Source organism: Aptenodytes patagonicus, chromosome 1 (assembly GCF_965638725.1).
Source record: "Aptenodytes patagonicus chromosome 1, bAptPat1.pri.cur, whole genome shotgun sequence".
Taxonomy (NCBI): Eukaryota; Metazoa; Chordata; class Aves; order Sphenisciformes; family Spheniscidae; genus Aptenodytes; species Aptenodytes patagonicus.
In genome coordinates, this window is record NC_134949.1 from 39,169,541 (window position 1) to 39,186,946 (window position 17,406).

Sequence of the window (17,406 nt, forward strand, 5' to 3'; positions counted from 1 at the left end):
AGCCTTATAAGGATTATTCATTCTCAAATATCTGTATACATAAGCAGCAAAGGTTTCAGTGGCCTTGACTTAGAGATCTTTTTAAGACTAGCATTAAATAAACTTGCACCATGTGCATTATCCATTCATACAGCTAGAGCCTAACAGTTTACTGAGTGTCATGATCTGATCCAGGAAAACGTGTATGTTTTTAAATACTTTGCTGGATCAGGGACTCCATGCAGGACGTTTTGCTCGTTCAAGCCTTTCACATGCACATTCTGCTGATAAACAGATCTCTGACATATTATCAACTCATGACAAGTTTTTTGTGTTTTTTTTTTTTTTTTCTAATCCTTAGTGTGCTATCAATTGAGGTAAAATGATAAATATTTGATTATCAACTGGAATCCGCATACAAATAAGATAATTTATGTGTCTGAATTTGAATATCCAGATTCATTACAATAGGCTAAAAAATTTTCTGTTTAAAGAATACTATCACAAACCATGACTTCAGAACAGTTCCAGGAACAGACCTTCACTTGAGCTCCCTGTGTATTTTATTCTACTACTACAGCATGCCACAAAAGGTACATTTTTAAATAGCATGAAAATGCTTACCTTTAACCTTGCAAACCTTTGAATGTGTGTAACTACAACCCTGAGTATGCTGTGTAGGAATAACCTACAATTCAGTATAAACTCCCCAGAAAATTACAATGTGTTCACATAACTGCATAAAATCCAGAATTTGCCAATTAGGACATTTAGAAGCTTCACATAAACATACTGAATTTTCATTTTAATTATTACAGGCAGTTAGCACTAAGGAAATAATAAGCAACACTTGAAACAAGTCAACTAAAGGCTACTTTTCAGTATGTTTCTTCAGAGTATCAGCCTAAACGCCAAAGAGTTGTTCGTCAGTCTCAGTGAACAGGCCCATCATGCTATTTTTTCTTTTTATGCAGACTTCTTTCTTTGCAGTTAAAGAAAGAAATTAAATATGCCTAGTTACAAAAAAAGGGTCAGAAAAAAATACTGCCAATCCTGATAAGATCAGAAAAAAGCAAGGAGTGATGGAAGAGGAAAGAAATGTCAAAACTAGCCTGATGTATATGATAAGCTGGGAAAGAAAAGTATTAAGACAAGTTTTTCAGATGACCTGGAACGCCGTAACTCAACTACAAGGATGTTTTCTATACTTAAGCCACCTACCCGAGAAGTTCATCATAAAATTCTCAGAGGTGGTGTTTTTTAAAATTACTTCAATTACTTTACAGAAAAGAAACATATGTATAGGAGTATAGCTTCAGGCACTACTTACCTACTACCCTGATCTTTGACGAAAGCAGAAAATAGAATATAGAGCCAGCAGCTGAACCTTATTCTTTTTCTTTGGTTTGAAAAATTTATATTTAATGACAGAGGGCAAGTAATCTGAAAATTGAGGCTCTTTTCATATTAAAGTGTTCTGAAAAGCAAGAATCAGTTCACACTGAATATTTGAACAAATAGCAGTGAACACATCTAAAATGCGTCTAAGCAGAATGATGAACTAATACAATACATAATATCCATGATCTTTTTGTTTTTTTAAACAAACACATAAACATAGGTACCAGTGCATGCCTGAATCTGTGGACACGTGAAAGCAACACCTTAGCCAGATAGGAAATTTCAAAAACTTTAGGGCTAGTACACTCAAGACAGACACAGGAAATAAGACAGACCATAAGAAAAGCCTGAGTTAGTGCATCATTTTTATCAGCAGTAGTAATGATGGGAAAGCTTGGGAATAATAAAGCCTTATAATCCAAATCAAGACAACACGAAACTTAAGTTACAAGATGTGTGTGTTCAATAAGCAAATGTGAAGACACAAAAAACACCAACCATGTTTTAACACTTTGTGCTTGAGGTGTGAAGGGGGTGTTTGGGGGTTTTTTTGGCTACTAATAATGTTCCTGAATTAAGTTATTGACTCACAAGAGCTCCAAGTATAAAGCTACTGAATTATCCTTATACATTATCCTTTTCATTCTTTCTCTCCTCTGTCCATACAGACACCCACACCCCAGCTGAAAGCATTTAATCAACTGCTTCACTTTTAACCTGCAAATCCTGCAAGTTTATCTGGCTCCTGCATGTTTTGCAAACAGTCCTGGTAAGGGGTGCAGTTAAAAGCACCACAAATTATAATTTCAAAATACATTTCTGTAAGAGAAGAGATGCGTTTCCGTGGTCCTGCCAAATCATGATGTACGTAGAACCTTTTACAACACAGTTTACTTAAAGCCTACATCTTATATACTGTTTGTTTGGTTTGGGAAAGGTTAGTATTACCAAAAAAAAAAAGTCAATTAATTTACAGGTATATTCCTCACAAAATTGGAAGTTTTATCAAATATATCGGGCATTTTGAAAAGGCTCAGGCTCAAATTTTCTCACCACATTCAAAAACATTATGGTATTTACAAAAACACCAGAAAACTTAAAAATAAGAAAGAATAAAACTGGCAGACATATGGGAAGGAAGCAACGTATTTTTGGGCAATAGTTTTCTCTGACTTTTCAGAAGAGACCTTGGACTAAGAAATGGCCTCCACTAACAGCTACAAGGGCTCAGTAAATTTGCTGGCACAAGTGAATTAACCTCCAGAATCCAGCAGAGTTGCATCCATTTACCGGGCAGTGAACTTCACTCCCCAGAGTATTTTCTGTGTGACTACTGCTCTACTTTCTGCCCAGCTGTTCTGTAAATAATCCATTCCTAACACAAAAACAACTCAAATACTTCACTGAAAATGCCACTGAATTTAAATTTTTGTCAGAGTAGTAAAATGGTGTGTTTATTCCACAACAGCCTCATCTTAGACTCAGGTCCCAACCCTGCCATGAGGAGCGTGGGCACAAGTGAGTACAAAATCCTGCCAGTTACCAATGCTTGAAAGAGATTTTGAGAATGCAGAGTATAGCAGGGAGCTTGATGCAACTTACTTCTTGGAACTATTCTGGCTTCATTCAGATGCCAAAAAAATTTCTCAGGTGAGAGGCAGCACCTGTGAGCACCAGCTCATTGCTGATCTTTAGTGACCAGGAGCTGGCAATGATGGTGAAAGACAGAAGCAGCAGGGAAGCTCCTCTTTGCAATCACAGTACAAAGGACACAGTATGTGGTCCACAGAGATGATAATTCAAATAGAAGAGAGTAATGTAATCCAAATAGTCCACAGATGTGTTACTCCTATTTTAATAACAACTTTCAATATGGCATCCCATCAGCAAACACCATTGCTCTGAACCACTGGCAGTCACTACCTCAAGGACCCAACTTCTTTCTTCCTGCCCATGCAGAACACATTTATCCCACAGACGTTTTTGACCACTATTAAAGGATTTGGCACATTGTTAGCCATTACTATACCACCCTCCAAAAAGTACCAGTTATTGTTCTTCATTTCTTTGCCTGAAAAAATTGTTCTCAGGAATATTGTTCCGCTGTAGAAGAGGCTAAACTGACAAACATGTGTTGGACTGTGGAACACCTGGTCTCCATCGCAGGCAAATGTAAAAAAGCTGGCATCACTTCTATCTTGCTAATTGATATCCATAGAAACAAAAAGCTTGAAACATGAAGAATCATCTCAGATCTGGCTCACTTAAACACATGCTCCAGTCACCAGTATGACGTTCTCCGTTTTGTTGGTTAAATGTAAATGTGTTGGTTTTAATTCACACTTTACAGTGTGGGACAGAGAGATCATGTCCCACTGTACGTTCACCTACCGTGAAACTGCTTCAGGAAGAAAGTGCTGCGCTCCACAGTGTGGCTTACTAAACAAAAATAAGCGTTTTATGTGGTGCCTGCCTTCCTAGGAAAGACAGTTAATGGGAGGACACATTCTGGCAGTACTTTACAACGTTCAAAATCCTGTCTGCTAATAAGGAAACGTTGATATTCAGTTACACAATATTCAATTAGCACCCCACAAAATGGTGGCATTAAAAACTCAGTCTTGTCCCACTGGTATAAAAAAAAAAATTATAAGTAAGTTTCATTGACAGTTATTTTTAACTGTCATCATTACATTTCTATCTTTATATTTCAGGGAATAAAGAAATTATGTTACTTTGAGAGAAGATTTAAACTTTAGCGAGGCAACTGTGGAACTCCCTAAACTCCCAGTATGTAAAGAGGATGGTAAAACTATTAAAATATTCTCTGCAGATTTCCCTGCACAGTAGCAGAATCTTCTCGGTGGCGATTTTCACTGATAATAAGAAATTAAACAAGGCACAAGAAAGATTGAGACTGTGTCAGTCATGCCTGCCTTTCTCGATTCCTGTGGTAATTTCCGAAGAGAGAAGACAACAAAATTCCATGTGAAATATGTATCAGTATCAAAGTTCTCAGCCCCTGCTTACCTGTTTTTTCCTTCGTGTGTTCTCTTTAAAATATTTCAATAGCAAGCAAAGAACATTGCTTCTAACTTGTGATGCAGAATCAGTGAAAAGCAGAATTAGCACTGATAATGACTTTTTAAAAAAACACATTAGATCATCAGCATCATTCAGAACCATAAAACCTGGCCACCCCACACCACAGGACACGCCAGAACGGTTTGTGTTGCCCAGCCACCCGGCACAGCCTGTGCCAGCAGGAAGAGGAAGCAAAGAAAAATTAGTAGGGTGATACAGTAATCAAGATCACTTGTATCCAACATAAATGTTACTATTTTACCCCGAATTTTACAGGGTGTTATGCTCATCTTGCCAGACTGAAACGCTGAGCAGGTGATCGCCCTGCCTCCACCCACATAGGATGCTGACAGATCTCGTTAGCCTGGTTTTGCATTAAGTCAGGACGGACAGTACTCTTGACATTCCAACGGGCATAAATTCAAATGGCTTAGGAAAAACATTCAAACAACCAAGAATTTCACAGCCACAATCATAAGACCCTCACAGACGACTGCTGACTCAGTGCATCCTTTTTCATAAGCACCAGCATGATTAAACAGGACTCAGATATGAGCAATGTGGAGAAGGTGTACCATCAAGCCTTGCCCACTGCAGCCACTTGAGCACAACACAGTCTTGACAGCTCTTCATGGAGAACCTTGAGCAGTGGCAGCTCAGGTAATTTCGAATCATACAAAAACCAACCCATAGTAGGGATATAGGTATGTGTTGAGATTCAAGAAAAGTTGTCTTATGTCTAAGCTACTGAAGGATCTAACACTGAAGCTTCTGTGTTTCAGGCTATGTGTCTCTCTAATGTTTCAGCACACAGGAACTCTGATCAAGCACTTGTGTTTAGAGCTTATACCCTTCACGGCTCCCAGATACCTGCAAAAGCAACTGTGCCCGTCAGTGGCAAATACTGTTAGTGCTTCAAATTCTATATGTTGCTGTTCTTTGAGGGAAGCTAGAGTGTTTGCTGCCATATCATTAAGTCACCACTCATTGATGGCAAATCTAACTCCATTTTTGACAAACATTAGCAAAAACTGTTTTGCCTCTGCCAAAAATAGAAATTGTTTATTTGCACCCAGTATCTCACATTTTCTTTCTATATAGGAAAACACCTTGGTTATGACCCTGACACAGTAGGCGATCATCTCCCAGCAACCAGTGAAGACTGCATCTTCATGAAGATTCTGCAACATTTATCAAATTCTTTTAGCACTGCAGGTCATAAAACACTTAACTTGGCTGTGCAGATCACAAGAGATGTAGATGCTTTTTGCTTATTCTCAGTTCCTTTCATGCTAAAAGGGCACTAGGGAGTAATTGTTGCCTCCTCTCCATCCCTGTGTTAGAGCCCTCCCAGTCCCAGCTGGTTTTAAGAGACAGAATGAAAAAACTTGACACAGTGCCTCTGTCCTTCACATGCTGATGAAAACCAGCTCTAGAGCATCATCTTATCCCACCTGGCAAATTGTCTTCACCAGCGTTCAGATTAGCAAATGGAGAAAGACCAACTGTCCAAGATGCAGTTCAGTCAGACAGAGGTGAAAAGAGGCAGAAGCCTTGACAAGGACAAAATACATACCGTTTGTAATTAGTACTTTGTTATTAATGTATCTATCATTATTAGTGGTTTTCAATTTGAGACTTAGTTACATTTTCAGATGCTACTGGAGGACGGGAAGGCAGCTAGTTAAGCCAGCTTCTTATGTTATGGCAGCAGCTAAGACATGGTCAGATTTCTTTCCCGTTTTGTCCTTACCACTGTTATTCATGACTTCTTCACCTTAAACGTAAGCAACTACAGTGTGCTTTGCATAGCATAACTGACCAATTGTCCCAATTGTTCACTCACTAGATGTCTGTCTGGCCTCCACACTAAGGCTAGGCAATGCCTTCACTGGGGTAGAGATGATCTTCCAAGCACCTCTCCAAATGTTCACCGCCAATGTCCTGATTCTTAGGGCTGCCACCGCAAGCATATCCTCTCCTCACAAAAGGTATTCTGCCATCTGGTTTATACTTTAACTTTTCAGCAGGCATGTGACACAAGTGAGAAAACAGATGAAGACAGACAGAAAGGCTTTGCACAAGGTTTCCGATCCCAAACCTTCTTGACATCCCGAAGTGTACAAATCAGTCAGCTAAATGCAAGCACTAGGTCTCCAGCGCTTACTTTCTTTGGTTTCCAAGGACCCACTTAAGCTCAAAAAGGAAGAGATTCCTCTTGCCTTATTAGGCCAGAGCTTAAAAGACAACGAACAGTTATCCTCAGCCTTTTGTGTTGAAAACATAAGCTAACTTTTTAACATGCACCTGGAAAGAGTATGAAGCATATCCTCTGTGAAAGTGGCCTCGTTTGATCAGATGTAAATTGCTATGCCACTATAACACGATTAAGTTAACGGGCCCATACCTCTCCCTTACCTGAGAAACTGATTCTCTTCCAGCTTGAGATGAGCAGACAAGCTCACGCAGCAGTAACCTCAGGGAGAGAGGCTTATTGTCAGAACATCTTCCATGAGAACACGCTCGTTTTGTATTTGAGTCAGGATTCACAAAATACTTGCATATTTTTTTTTATCTTCGAGTCCTGGGTTTTAAAACACTTCCTAATGTTTCCTTTAAAATACTTCCTAAAGTTCACCTGCTTTCCCTGACTGTCAAGCACTGTGAAGATGGATGGAAGAGCAGAAAATAAAAATACAGTCTTTCCTTCTTCCTCAATGTAACTGGGCTACCGTGTTAAGCATAGAGGCAGAACAACTGTGGAAGGTATTATACCTTTTTTTTAAAAAAAAAAAAAAAAAATCAAGACCAAAGTACACTTAGATGCATTCTTAAAATTAATAACCATGTACATTAAGGGATCTCAAACAGTCCCATAGTGAACATACAAGATATACAAATACTATTTTCTGTACTCCTGTCAAACTTGGTCAGCTATAAAGTTGAAACAGGAGTTCCATAAAATGCCTTCATTTAACTTGATTGGAAGGGATATCGAACAAAATTAATTCCAGGAACATTTTTCTTCTCTAAGTATTTGCTCAGATGTCACCTCAAAAACTGTTTTAGGTGGTTTATAACAAGATTTGATTTAGCACCTTAGGCAGAAAACTGGGGAGGGGGTAATGTGCCCTGAATTTTAATGACACTGTCTTATACTGGTAAGTCTTCACATGTCATTTTTTAAATGACAGGGTTTACTGCATCAGGCGTACGTTACAGTCATTTTACTCAACACAGAGCACAATTCCTGTCCTCTAAAGGAGAGGACTCCTTGTGATAATCGTGGCAGTGGAAGCCAGAAGCGGCACAGCCACTGCAGAGTACTGCTCGATTACAGAGCAGGCAGGAGAAACCCAGTAACTGCGCTGCAGTATGCACAAAAAAGCAGCTATCCACTTCTTATCTTAAATATGGTTTTAGCCTCTAAAAAATGGCACAATATGATTTTTTAGTTGACGCAAGTATTCCACATAATTTCCGCAGTGAAGACATCTAAAAATACTTGTTGAAATACTACTGATTGCCACCCCTTGGAAGAGAATCTTCTCAACAACAAAAGGGTCTCACAAATGCTAAACCCTACATGCACACATGCACTCTGGTGCTTGAAACGTTAACCCAGGTTATTCTCCTTCACACGGGATGTCAATTATTGCCAAGGTGAGCCAACAGCGTTGACCACGACTCTGCTACTTCATTTCAGTAAGACTGGCCAATTTCCATTAGCAAAATTCTGATTTTGTCAATTTTTTGGATAACCTCCATTTCAGCACATGACTTGTAGGAACAACGAAGATGGGCTGAGCTAAGGACTTTTTCAGATAGGCATTCAACATGGAAGGGGAGCTCTGAAGCAAGGAAGGGGCAAACAAGGATACTGATATACTAAAATAACCCTGCTTGGAGCAAACCCAGCGTGTCTGCACAAGGATATGACTGCAATATCCCGACAGCTCCTCACATCAAAACAACAAAGCTCCACAGGTGGTCTTTTGAGTTGAGCCCTCGCACCAGAAACATGCTGCTGCAGTAGCACCACCATCCAGCTCCTGACGTACTAGATGAACTGAGCACCAGGGGAGATACAACAGTATCTGAAGTGCTCCCCAAAGCAATGCTGCATTGGTTTGGATGGAGACAGCACCCCGTGAACCTTTCAAGCTGCCTCAGGGATACAGCAAGATTTCCACGCAGCTCCCACATCCTCTCTAACAAATCCACCCACCTCTCAAGCCTCACATCTTAGCGCCCACATCTTCTCTCCTCTCCTCAGCTGAGGACATAGGGGCCTGATCAGCTCTACAGAGTTGCATGCTTATAGATGCAGAGCTCCTGAGGAGAGGCTAAAAGGAAGCCTGTGAGGTTTGAGGGGAAAAAGCCTGGGGAAAGATGGTCTGTACAAATCACTTGTGGCTCACCATAGGGAAATCTTTGCCTTCCCAGTTTTCCCAGCACCTCCAGCGACCTCTTCTTTTCCAGTTCAAACCTGCTGCTACAACTAGACTTGAAATTAAAGCTGCATAGTGACTGTTTATTATGACAGAGAAGGGGTGTACAGACTGTGGATACAATAAAGCTGAGACTGAAGGGGAAAGCCAGCAGGAGGCACATGGATGAACCGCAATTATTTAGCTATTCACTTGTTTTCTGAGGTTTTGTTTAGTTTTTTCTGGTTTGGGTTGTGGGGTTGGTTTTTTTTTTTCATTTTTATAGTCTGCTTTAGGAGTATCCACCACCAAGAAACTTCAGCACCAAATTAACTGAGCAGTTTTGTGTTGTTATACAGCAAAATCACTACTAGTCAGTCCTGCTGGTGTTCACGGGGTTGAATAAAGACTAGCTCTTCTCACTAGAAGAAAACACTGGTTTACGCAATCAGATTACAGGTACATAAAATCAAAGAAAATACACACGCATGAAATGTTTCTTATTCTTATATTCTATATAAGTGTTATTATCCAATATAAACACGCATTTGGGATGGAAGGATAAATGGATATTTTATATCCTATATATGAGTATGCTTGTATATGTGACAAATACAATTTATATTACTAAATATTTCACATCCAATATTACTCCATATCTAAGTCATAGAAAATTACCGGCTACAATGTTAGTTTAAAATAACAGCATTTACATTCACCGAAGTCTTCTGATAGCACAATGTACATAAAATGTTCTGCAGAGTAACTGAATGGAAATATTTTCTAGAAACAGCAGAGGGGGATGTTAGCACAACTGGCTTTGAACCAGAACTTAACTGTATCTGTAATTGCCTTTTAACTCAATGCCATACTAAACTCCTACATTAGCTGAAGATGCACCTTCATTTCATTACTGCACTGGCCTTTTTTCTGGCCAGTTTGAAAGCTTCATTTCACCTATTTTTCATACTCAAGGACTATTAAATTCAACACTGATTAACTATTTTGACCATTTAATATTTTTCCAAGTCTAAAGCAGAAAAATTCCAGTAACTGGCATCGTGCTAAATTACTAGCTAAACTTGAGCAATATATAATGAAACATACTTTAGAAGGTAATCATTTACTTTAGCACAGAGGAGCTTTTTATTTACGCAGTGGAAATGCAATAAAGAAAAGCATCAGTGATAAGACTATTAACATATAAATCTATCCAGCTTCATAATGAAGATGTGAAAGAGATTAAATAGAAAATAGAAATAAACAAGAACTGTTAACAAATCAGTATTCTAACTGGCATTAAACCCATCAGAGCAAAACCATTACCACTGTTTACTTTGAATAAAGACAAGCCCACATGCTACAGCTCATGACACAACCTTTATGCAGAATGAAACAAGAAGATCTTTCCAGTTTCTGACACGGCCAGATTAGACCCTTTCTGAAGTTTCCTCGTCTGTAAAAGCATCTGATATATTTTGACAACTGTCATCCATCCCATTTCTGCGATTCCTCAGCTACACAGACTCCTGACATAAAGAAATATGACCACAGATTTTTAGTAATGATGGTATTTACTAAGAGGAAAGACTAAAAATCTAGCTTTTCACAGCTGAAATACCTGCTCCAATTTCAGCTACAATTTTTATGATGTCATGTTTGCAATGAACTTCCCATTAGGGATAGGATTTACTAGTCAGAAGCAGGGCAGCAGTTCTGCAACAGACCTCCACCTCCAACACAAGGGTACAATACTTCTTCCACACAGCAAACAAAACCTCCTCTTGTTTTAATGCTCGGTGAATTTTTGTCCCTAGCAGTACAGCGCTCTCTCCAATACGGCGGCAACCAAAACCAAACGTCCTACTTCAGGACTCCATATGCTACCATGGAATTAACGACCTGTAAATCAAAGATATAAGACGACGGGCATACCTGAAAGTTCCCAAGTGTAAATGGCGTACTAGCCTTTTCTCCTTTGACTCACAGACTGAGGAGAGAGCAGTGACATGACAACCTCCCATGACGGAGGCCCTCTTTGAGGAAATGGCAAAGTTACCTTTTTATTAGAATAAACAGACCGTTCATTTTGAAGACTGACCAGAAACTATCCGCCTTCCGCCAGTACCGACCCCTACGCCGGGGTTTAGGGACTCGAGGCCACTCCTCGGCCGACGGCGGGACTGGCGGGGCAGCTCCTCCGGGCACCGCTCGGCGCCAAGGCGCGATCGCTGCCGGTTCGCAGCGGGCGTTCGCGGCTCCGCCGTGCCGGCGCCCCCCGGGGCGGGGCGGGACGTGACGGGACGGGTCCAGCCTCGTCCCCCGCCGACACGAGTGGCGGCCCGGTGGCTGAGCCTCACGCAGGGAAGTTTCGCGAAGTCACTTCGGAGCACACACCCCCCCCCCCCCCGTCCTCAGCTCACGCCCCCCTGGCTTTAGAAGCCTGGCCTGGAGGAGCGCGGTCGGCGGCACCGCGGAGAAAAGTTAGTTGCCGCCGGTGCGGAGGCGGCGCGGCCCGGCCCCGTGTCCCCCCCCTCCCCGGCCCGACCCCCGGGTGCCGGCCTCCTGCCGCCGCCGCCGCCCCGCGCGTCCCCCGCTCCTGCCGCGACGGCGGAGCAAGATGGAAGGCGTGGGGCCGCCCGCCCGTCCCCCCGCGGGGCGGCTGCCGCCGTGCCCCGGGGATGGGGGGCGGGGGGGACGGGACCCGGCGGCGCGGCAGCCCCCCGCCCTCCTTCCCTCCCGGTGGCTACCGCCCCCGGTGCTCCTCGCTCACCTCGCTCCGACTCGGCTTGCAGGCAGATGGGGATATTCTTCTTCCAGCCCGGCATGGCTCCGCGCTCCCCGCTCAGCGCTGCTGCGGCGGCGGCTGCGGGGGGCGGCTCATGGCAGGGCGAGGCGGCGGCGACCCGCGCTCGGGGGGAAGTCGGCGGCTCCGGCGGGCAGCGGCGGAGGGGCGGCGGCCGCGCGGTGGGAGGGAGGGAGGACGGGGGGAGGGGAGGCGGCGGAGCTCCGCCAGCTTGGGGGACGGGAGGGAGGGCGCGGGGCGGGCTCGCCCCGGTTCAGCCGGGGACAGGAGCGGGGGTAGGCGGGGGGATTGGGGGAGGGGGAGGCGCGGAGGGGCGCCCGGCCCTCCCCGCCGCCGGCAGGTGGGACCGCCCGAGCCGCCGGCCGCACAATGGAGGGCCCGCGGGCGGCCCCAGCCCGGCCCCGCTCAGGCGCGGCGGGGCCAGGTGGGGCGGGGCGGGAGCGGGGGCTGCCGCCGCTCGGCCGCCAGGTGCGGGCCGGGGCGCGGGCGCGGTGCCGCCGCACCGGGCGCAGGCCGCGGGGAGCCAGTCCGCGCCCCGCCGTGTCCGCGCCGCGGGCGGAGAGGGGCGGGGGGCTGTGGGTGCGGCCGCCACACGCGTGTTAACGGCTGCGGAGACGGCAGGGGGGCGTGAAACGCGCGGCCCGGGCTCGCCGTCTCCTCAGTTGCGGAAGGGTCTGAGTTTTGGCCCCCCCGGACGCCCGAATTGCGGGATACGGCGTTTGCTGCCGTGCGCGACCACCCCGCCCTGCCCTTCGCCTCGGCCGGCGGCTCCCGCTTCACGGATGCGGCATGAAAATGGGGTCGTCCCCTTCCCTTCCCAGTTCCCGACTGGCGAGTCAGCCTGCACCCGCATGTGGGGAAGCTAGGAAACGACGAGTTAAAATACAGGCAAGCTCCCAAGGAGCGGCACTGACAGCCCCTTGATCAAATAAACCAGAATTTGCACCATAAAGAGCCCGGGACCCGGTTGTGACAGGTCGGATTTCTGCCATTATTACAGCCAATTCCGCTTGACCTTTTGACCAAAAGACCTCGAATCTCGCCACTAAAATTATTTCTGACACAGCCATGTCCTAATAGGAGACTAATGCTGCGGCAATTAAACGTTCCTTTTATTTTTTACAGAAAAAAACCTCCACTATAAAAATTCAAAGTGGCAGGTTTGAATGTTATTCTAAAATAATGATAGTAATCTAAGTGAAGCTATTTTTTTTTGCCGAGGCACTTCTAGGGGTGGACTGCTATATGAGCTTCGTTCTGCCTAACAGTTATGTTGTGATTATTTTTGTATTGTCTCTCATTTCCTCGTACTTATAGAAATTATGTAATTTTACATGGTCAAACAACTACACGTGAACCCTTCATTCAGATGAAGATTTGAAGGGTTTCCTGAATTTAATTTCTGCTGTAAACATAATGACAGTTTCCTGACACAGCATTTTTCTGCGTTGACTTTGTGCCAGCGCGTAAAGCAGAATGTGTGTCTTGATACTCATGAAAACCCCTTGACTAAAATCCCGTTGATGAGAGCTGCAGCAACTGGCTCTTCCTTGATTGCACTTGGGCCGCGGTCCCGTCATCGGTAAAGCTGCAGTCGCGCGTGGCAGCATCACTGAGCAGTACCAGTGTGATCCAAATGAGGAGTAGGCATATCCCGGATTTCTGCTGAATTAAGAGTATACGATAAGGAGTTGCTTTTGCCGCCAACTCTCTTGCTGCCTGCGAGAGCACGGGTGATAACCTGATCTAGAACAAAATCCAACGGCACGATGATAACAAACCAAAAACATTTTACCGAGTTGGAAGTGTCAGACTGGGTTTATGTCAAGTTTGAATTGTGTTACCACTGATATTTTTGTTTCATTATTGGGGGTACTAAATTTGGATTTCCTGTATCTTTGAACCACAGTCTTCTGTCCTTTCTTCAAGAAGAGACACGTTTATGCTACTATTCTCCTTTAGTCCCTTTACTTAAATAATGTTGGGGGTTTTTTAATTGGCATTTCTAAAGAAAAATGCGAGTGTGCATGTGAATTTCTAAGCATTATAAAATAAAGATCTCCAGCCAGATTCTTTGCTCACAGGGCAAAGCTTCCAGAAGATGCCTTTGGGGCGTGCAGGCAGAGCAACTGCACTGCCCAAGGCAGGTTCAGAGGAAACGGAGTGGGACAAGACTCTGCAGCTGCTCGGCCCAGCAGGCACCCACACAAGGAGCAGGTGCCGAAAACTGTCCCAAGAGTTGCTGGAGAATGCACAGCCAGGAAACAGGTTTCAAGGCAATGACGTGGTTTCGAAGCCATATAGCTACTTTTAAAAAATCACTTTGGCACTTACTCTCCTAACCTCTGCCGTTTCTTAAAAGAAACTTGGGCTTTGAAGTGCTATGGAATGAAATAAAACTTCAGATGATTGTGTGTCATCCATGTCCTAAATCTTACCTACTACCTCTGATGTCCAGATTTTACTCCTAGCCTTTCCATTATGAATTAAAAAAAATACAAATATTGAGCCTTAACACTGTAGTTCTTATCCTCCAGCTGATTTTTTGCCAGCACTGGACTTCTGCAAAATTGCAGGTCAGAGGAATAAAGTAATAGATTGCCCTACTCTTCAGTCCACAATAAGCCATTTTCTAGCTATTTTTTTTTATAGTGCTATCACTTTGAATGTGAGTAAAAATTCCTTAGGACTGAACGTGGGATTTTTCAGGGTCCTGCAGGAGTCATAAAATCCCAGCTGCTGGTTTGGATTTGCTCCAGAAATGTTTTTAAAAAATAAGGGATAAGTCCTGTTCTTTATAAATACCGCTGGCTTCTCTGGAATAAGCATACTACATATTAAATAGCTGACAGTATTTGCATCATTGAGTGGAATATGTACGCTTCTCTCTGTCTTATGCGAGACTTCACAAATAAATCCTTTAGGCAATGACACTCTGTAATTCCCCGTTTCTGTGCTACAGGAAAAGCTTGCATGGGTGCCTGGCTCAAGTTAATTTAGTCGCATTCTCTTACTCACACGAGCTGTTTGACACTGAACAACTGCTTCTGTGTGTCCCAATGCTAGTAATGGAAGAAAGCGGTCACCTGATTTAGATGTGCATTTTATGGTGAATATATCACACCGACAGCATATAAAATTCCTGCCAGTTCTCTTCTGTCTACAGCTTTTTCCCCCAGAGAATTTTAAATGAATCGAATCTTGATTTTCAAGGAGGCACCCTTTCTTCTTACTCGATGCTGCAGCATGGAGGTCATCTGAAGCGTGTATAATAACACCCTAGAATTAATCGAAAGCAAAAGAAGTATAATATTCCCAAGGAAAGGTTTTATTCTGTGAGTGTTCTAAAAAAGAGATTAATTTTTTTATTTCCTCTTCTTATTTATTCCCTAAAGCTAGGTAGGAGAAATATGCAGATGGTAGAGCTGAGGGTTCAGTTCTGGAGGACTGGAATGTTTCTCAGTAACTGCAGATTTGTGCCAACAATTACCTCTAAGTTACAAGAGATGCCTCAGCTTTAAGATCTTTAAACTCTGGGGTGTTTTTTTCTCAGTGACTGACACTCACTATCCATGCTCACATACATGTTTGTGATTAAAAAGAGCTTTAGAAAATGGCAAGGAGAGTATCTCCTGCAAATAAGAATCCAAAATTACCTATTAAAATAACTTTGATAATAGTAAGATATTACAACTTCTACAGGTTTCTGGTCATTCAAGCCCTGGAAACTTCCATATCATTCTGAATAGATGGAAAATGCTTGAGCCTACCATGTTGTTCTTGGTGGCTCAGTACTATTTGCCTGTGCCATCTGGGAGGAAGGAAGGGTAGGTTCTGATCCTTTTAGATGGACCGGTCACCAATGCGTGCCTGAGACTGAGGTATTCCTACTAAGGGTTACGTAAATGTGTACGAGTCACATTAAAATGTGATGCAATTTCATTAAAAATGTGATACCAATCTTGCCAGAACTGAGCACTGGGCAGACCAGAGATGCACTCTCTACAGCATTATCTTCCCTGCACACTGCTCTTTTATTTTCTCTCCTTTATTTTCCTTTTATTAAAAAGATGCCTTATCTTGAAAGGTATTTGTCACATTGCTGAACATCAGATCAAAAAGTTCATAGATGAGACATAAGGAGTATACCAACAATTGATTTTTTTTATTAACAAATGTTAACAAAAGCAGTAGGACATCCTGCCGCAGAGCGGTAGCCATTTGTTGTCAGCCTCACTGGGGAGTATCCTCCTCAGGACAGAGCAGAAGACACAGTCCCTTTTGCTTGCTCTGTTTGCGGCCCCATGAATCTCTCACGTTGGCACAGTGGCAGACTTCAGCAGGAGAGGAGAACGTCTGAGCCTGTCTGTGGAAATGGGCCCTTCAGGAAGTTAAGACTCGGGTTACCTGGTCTGTCAATCCCAAACAGATTTAGGAATCAGATAAAACACAAACACAGTTAGTTTAGGCAAGTTGGCAGCAATTCCATGTATGCTCAGTATCAGAAATGTAGGTACCTACGTGATTATAGATAAGCGCTTTGGTAGATACAGCCTTCCAAATAACCAAAAGGGAAGGTGGGAGTTTTGTGGATTGTGCTTGTGGGTTTAGGAACCTGCATTCTACCTGTCGCCCATGTTATGTGTCTGTGTGCCTTTGGATTTAGCCGTCTAATGCTTTGAGGAGGCAGGAAGATTTTCTCCATTTCCCTTAGAAGATGATAACATTTTTAAGGTTCTATCTCATATCCTTGAACTACAGCAAACAAGCTTACACTTAGCAGAAGATGATCTGTAGAGTCCTGGTCATGCCAGCATCCTTGTGCCAAACAGACATACAAACCCCACAGGACGGCAGCCTTCCTGGGGCTACTTCACTTGCCTTTTCCTGTTTCTGTAACCTACCCCCCAAAACAAAGAGACACCATTTCCCAGTATGCTGAGGCTTTAAGCTCTGGACTGATACAGGTACCCAAGTTTAAAATTTTGTTTTTCGTGTGCTGCTAAAATACAATACTCTAATTAGTGCTTATAACTGTTTTGTTTGCACAAAAATGAGTTTTGTAAATCAGTTGCAAGGGACTACACAATTACCAATGTAATGAAAAAAGCAAATTATGCAAATATTAAATAGTCTGACTTATTGCTGCCTTTTTGTGCTGATATTGAAGTATAAATAAAATTAGAGCATTATCTAGAAAGAGACTTTAAAAATTGGAATTACTTAAAACTTTCATCTTTGCAAAAGGTGTCTCTATTAGTAAGCAGCTAAAACAGATATAAGGAAAAAACATTCAAAAGTATCTGAAAGTACCTAATGATTTTTGATGTAACTTAAGCCCCTAACCAATATATCTACATGCCAATGTGCCTAAATTACTGACAATACTAAAAATCCATGAATGACCTCTCATACTGACATCTGCAGGCATTCCCACCTCTGGCAATGAGGTAGTGTATGTTGTGTTGAAAGCCCTGGCCTTGCCAACCTGCTTTGCATTTAACCTTTTCCATATGTCCTGCTCCAGGAAAACCTGTCAATCACACTATAGCTGAGGTTGGAAGGTACCTCTGGAGATGACCCAGTCCAACCCCCCTGCTCAAAGCAGGGTCAGCCAGAGCAGGTTGCTCGGGACCATGCCTAGTCGGGCTTTGAGTATCTTCAAGGATAGAGACTCCACAGCCTGTCCAGGCAACCTGTGCCGGT

The 17,406-nt window shown here is 43.3% G+C and overlaps 1 protein-coding gene across 1 annotated transcript in view; it reads right to left on the reverse strand.

The window, feature by feature from the left end:
- The window catches only part of GRIP1 (glutamate receptor interacting protein 1), a 341,605-nt gene extending 329,840 nt beyond the window's left edge, over positions 1-11,765 (reverse strand). Inside the window, exon 1 of the mRNA XM_076332384.1 lies at positions 11,668-11,765. Coding sequence (XP_076188499.1) covers positions 11,668-11,722 — 55 coding nt within the window. The 5' untranslated portion in view covers positions 11,723-11,765. The remainder of the gene's footprint in view (positions 1-11,667) is intronic.
- Positions 11,766-17,406: the final 5,641 nt, after the last annotated feature.